The following is a 5,136-nucleotide window of genomic DNA, read 5'->3' as shown; positions in this document are numbered from 1 at the left end:
CTCGATCTCCTGACCTCAGGTGATCTGCCCGCCTCAGCTTCCCAAAGTGCTGGGATTACAGGCGTGAGCCACCGCGCCCAGCCAGGTATTGGTACTTTTTAAAAGCCCTCTTTGGGTGATTTTTAATGCAGCCAGGATTGACAGCCATGAACTTGGTTAAAAGAGAGAGTTGGGACTAGACCAAAGTAAGAGAAGGAGTAAGTCAGTGGGCAGTACACATCCGTGCACACCCCTCCTTCCACCAACACTCACACAATGCACTCTCTCTCTCTGTCTCTTTCCATAACTCTTTTCCTGCCCTGTGCTCTCTCCTTTTTCCCATCCGAGAAATGCCTGTAATTAAATGAATCATTGCCAAACCACACGGACAGCCCTTCATGTTGCCTTTCTTCCCAGGACCTGTCTGTAATTTGGAGAGCTTTAGGCTGGACATTTTGCTGCTTGCCCGAGATGTGGAGCCAGGACTTCGTCCATCTGCCCTCTGCTCTAGCATGATTGCTGTGCAGGGTGCAGAGGGGCTGAGGCAGTGGTCACGCTGATCCCCCTCTCTGGAGGGTCCCCTGTAGAGCGGATTCACTCACATCATGCTTCTCAACCTTGGCCACACATTGAAATAATCTGAGGAACTGAAAAATTCTGATAACTGCCCCACTCCCCCCCCCACCCCCAGAATTCTGGTTTAATTTGTATGGGAGTGGCCTGGATATGGAGATTTCAAATTTCTCCCAACTGATTCCAGTGTGCATCTAGCTTCGAGAACTACACATAAGAAGGTTTCTGGCTGTTCTTGTGTGACAGGATCACGGTGCCCAGGGGAGCTGACGAGCAGAGGAGAAGCGTCCCTTTCCAGATGCTTCTGCTGTTGGAGAAGATGCAGGACAGCCGGCAGAAAGCAGTGCGGCCCCTGGAGCTCGCCTACTGCCTGCAGAAGTACAATGTGCCCAGTAAGATGTTCTCCCACTGGGCTCCTGGCTGCTGATCCAAAGCGGGTGGGAAGCTTAGAGAGAGCGTGAAGAGAGGAACTAACAGGCAGTGAAGCAACCAGAAGCAAGTTAGGTAGCCTGGACCCCTCGGATTATAGAGACATTTGTGTAAGAGGCACACATCTTTGGAGGTGCAGAATTGATATTATTTATGGACATTTTACTTCCATACCTACCCTTTTTCTGCCTCTCAGTAGGGTAAACGAAGGCATCTCCTCCAAGCTTATTCTGCCACAGTTAGGGAACTGCAGGAAAACAAAATAAAGGAATAAAAAAGAGAAAACATGTTCTACAAAATAATTCATAAATAGGTTAGGGGTTTTTTTTTTTTAGATAGCTATATTGAAATGTGCATCACATACTGTAAAATTCATCCATTTAAAACCATGCAATTCAAAGGTTTGTAGTGTATTCACAGAGTTGTGCCTCCATCATCACAATCTAATTTCATAACATTTTCATCACCCCCAAAAGAAATCCCATACTTATGGGTTTTCCCTTGTGTATAACACATTGCTTTTCTCTTGCTGCTTTCAGAATTCTTTGCCTTTAACTTTTGAAATTGATTACGATGTGTCTTGGCGTGGGTTGCTTTAGATCAGTCTTATAATGGTGTCCTTTGGGCTTCCTGGATGTGGATTTCTATTTCCTTCCCTGGGTTGGGAAGTTTTCAGTCATTATAGCTATGGGTTGCTTAACAACAGAGAGATGTTCTGAAAATGCATCAGAAGGTGAATTTGTCATTGTGGGGACATCATGGAGTGGACTTACACAAACCTAGATGGGACAACCTACTACACACCTAGGCTGCTTGTCATGGCCACTGTGCTTATGTGGTCTGTCATTGACCGAAATGTCAATCTGCCACTTGGGACTGTTATTTCTTTGGATAAGCTTTCTGTCTCCTCTCACTCTCCTCCTTCTGAGACTCTGATAATGCCTATTTTGGTCTGTTTGATGTCCCGTAATTCTCTTAAGAGATCTTCCCTTTTTTGGGCCGGGCGCTGTGACTCATGTCTGTAATCCCAGCACTTTGGGAGGCCAAGGTGGGCAGATCACGAGGTCAGGAGATCGAGACCATACTGGCTAACATGGTGAAACCTCATCTCTACTAAAAATATAAAACATTAGCCGGGCGAGGTGGCGGGCGCCTGTAGTCCCAGTACTCTGGAGGCTGAGGCAGGAGAATGGCGTGAACTCAGGAGGCGGAGCTTGCAGTGAGCTGAGATCATGCCACTGCACTCCAGCCTGGGCGACACAGCAAGACTCCTGCTCAGAAAAAAAGATATCTTCACTCTTTTCCATTCTTTTTCATTTTTGCTCCTGCGAATGATTTCCAGTGACCTACCTTCTAGTTTGCGAATCCTTTCTTCTGCTTGATGTCATCTGTTGAGCTTCTCTACTGAACTCTTATTTGAGTTATTGTATTCTTCAGCTCTGTTATTTCTTTTGAACTTTTTTCTGTCTCTTTGCGGAAATTCTTCGTTCATGCATTGCTGTCCTAGACGTGGTAAGTATCTTCGTGGTGATTATTTTGAATTGTCTATAAGGTAAGTCACTTATCTTCATTTCACTGAGGGCATTTTCTGGAGATTTATCTTATTCTTTTGCTTGGAACATATTTCTCTGTTTCTTCATTGTTCCTGATTCTCTGTTATTTTCTGTACTTTAGATAAGAAAAATGCCTCTCCCAGTCTTGTCTCACTGGCCTTGTAGAAGAGACGAACTTACCAATTAACGCTGCCAGACACTCGGAGCGCCTCTTGACCCTTTGTGCTTGTCCAAACTGTCATCTGTGTTCTTAGCTGCCCTCAGGAGATTAGAATGTGTCAAGTCCTGTCAGTGCCCCAGACAGGGGAGATAGAAGCCGGCCCCTTGAGGTGCAGCTGGAGACGTTGGGGCATTAAATGTGTGTTCCAGTTTATTCTATCCTCAAGGAAAAGCTGGGAGCATGTGTTTATCCCCCACTTGCTCTGCAAAAAACTGGACAGAGGATCTGTGGCAAGTGCCTGCACTCATGTTTAAACTGCACACTCCTGCATGCATTGTTTTGCTCTTTGTCACCCCCAGGGGCCTAGCGAATGCTGGCTCCTCTCTGCTTAGAGATGGACAGGTTGGAAGCTTGACGCTATCTGTCGAACAAACGAGTGGGAGCCGCGGTGGAAGTGCTCACCTGCGTGAGCAGTGAGCAGGGTCTCACAGTGTTCAGGGTCTCAGAGGAGCACTGGTGTCCTGCTCTGTCAGCTCCCAGATGCATGGAAACCCCAGGGCAGCGGCTGCACATGTGCAGACGGATTCCTTCTAGGGAGAAAGTGGGAGCCGGGCCTTTTTGCCTGTTCACCCTGCACTGGGCCTGGGGGGATGTTTTTTGGTCTCTGTGCCCCCGTGGGACCCACAAATACAGAGCCTCGTCAGCTCCCAAAGCTCAGGGATTGAGGAGCTAGTCCTTCATTTGAGAGGGATAGATGTTGTGTACTCAGTGTGTGAAGTTAAAGACCTGATTTTATCATGGAGCAGGGGGTGGGAGAAGGCGTGGGACTTGCCCACACACCTGTGCAGACTCCTGGAAATCTGTTTATCTGCCTCATTGGCTCCAGGTGCAGGCTAGTTATTACTAGATGCCCATCCCTCGGGCAACAGCTAGGAGAGCCCGCAGACATACCCTTCCAGGGAGAAACTGGGAGCCTGGCATTTCTGCCTGTTTGTGCTGAGCGCAGGAGCACAGCTGCCGGAGGTGCTCACGTGCCCATTTAAAACTGCCTCTTTGCCCTCTGCCGTCGCAGGGAATTCATAGCTGCTGACCCATGTCTGTTCCCAGAGCTAGGTGAGCTAGCAGCCAAGCCCTTGAATGGGAACTGCAAAAGCTGGGGCTGCCTACGTGTGGTCCAAACCCTCGCCTCTCCAGGAGAAAGCTGGGCGCAGGGATTCCTTTCCGACAGTAAGGTACTGTGTCTAGAGTGGGGCTTGTGGTGCGAGTGTGTCTCAGCTTTTCCAACCCATTGCGATGTGGATGTTTTCTCCATTGTCCCCTGTGCAGGCCTGTCTCAGCTGGTATCTGGGTTTCTTTCTGAGTTGATCTGTGTGTAGATGGGAGTTTTTCCATGTGTCCACGGGAGAAGGGAGCACCAGGAGCCTCCTTCTCTACCATCTCGCTTGTGTCACCCTCTGTGATTCTTTTTATACATAGTTGAATTTGATTCACTAATATTTTGTTGAGGAATTTTGCATTTATGTTCACGAGAGATGCTGGTTTCTAGGTTTTTTCTGGTAACGTCTGTCTGGTTTTGGTATTAGGATAATGCTGGCCTCAGAGAATGAGTTAGGAAGTGTGCTCTCTGCTTTTGTCTTCTGGAAGAGGTTCTAGGGAACTGGTATAATTTTTCCCATAAATGTTTGGAAGAACCCATCGTTCACTAGTGAACCCGTCTGGGTGCAACTGAGTGCTCCCATTCGCTAAGAGATAGTTCCATTAGTTTTCTTATGATTTTCTTTTCACTTCTCCTCTTCCCATCCCTCACCCCTCACCATGGCCAGTGTTTCCTGTTTCCTGTTAGCTCTTTAGAAATGCAAATATCACCTTTCGACTACCCGTCTCCAGACATTCCCTGATGGGCAAAAGGAAGAATCTGTAAATGGAGGTAGGCTGATGGAGGTTTGACTGAGAACAGGGCAAGTTCTTCCAGCTCATCTTTCCTGAGACTTGGCAGTAGATTTGCAGCCCCAAGCATACCCACCAGGGAACCCTCCCTGCCAGGGGTGGCCTCGAAACTTCCACCTTCTAGGGGTTTGTCTTTCGCCCACTAGGAAGGCATGGAGAAAGCATGCCCACTTGGCCACTTTTACAATTTACTTCTGCCCAGGAAGGTGCCAGCTCAGCTGGGTACATGATAACTGCCCGGTAGAAAACCGCCATTGCTCAACCCCCCACCCCCACAACACACCTGATGAAAATGCCCCTTTTTCCTCCAAAGGAGAAATGGCACATTAAAAGGCAGGCTGTGTCGTGCTCCTTCCTCCAAGCTGGCTTCAGAATAAATTCACGTTTGTGTATGAAGCTTTCTTTTGTATCACATTTTTTTTTGTATCAGAGTTAGTTGAACAGCACATGCGGTGAGCAGCTAACCAGCTTTTCGGCTGCAGAGGCACTATGTTC

At 47.9% G+C, this 5,136-nt stretch overlaps 1 protein-coding gene across 1 annotated transcript in view; it reads left to right on the top strand.

The window, feature by feature from the left end:
* The window catches only part of USP18 (ubiquitin specific peptidase 18), a 28,404-nt gene that overhangs the window by 10,836 nt on the left and 12,432 nt on the right, over positions 1-5,136 (top strand). Inside the window, exon 3 of the mRNA XM_011984642.1 lies at positions 771-944. Within this exon, the coding sequence (XP_011840032.1) occupies positions 771-944 (174 nt within the window). The remainder of the gene's footprint in view (positions 1-770; positions 945-5,136) is intronic.

Source organism: Mandrillus leucophaeus, unplaced genomic scaffold (genome assembly GCF_000951045.1).
Source record: "Mandrillus leucophaeus isolate KB7577 unplaced genomic scaffold, Mleu.le_1.0 Scaffold270, whole genome shotgun sequence".
In the NCBI taxonomy this organism is placed as follows: domain Eukaryota; kingdom Metazoa; phylum Chordata; class Mammalia; order Primates; family Cercopithecidae; genus Mandrillus; species Mandrillus leucophaeus.
Note: the sequence above shows the minus strand (reverse complement) of the source record. Positions and strands in the feature narration are given on the sequence as shown.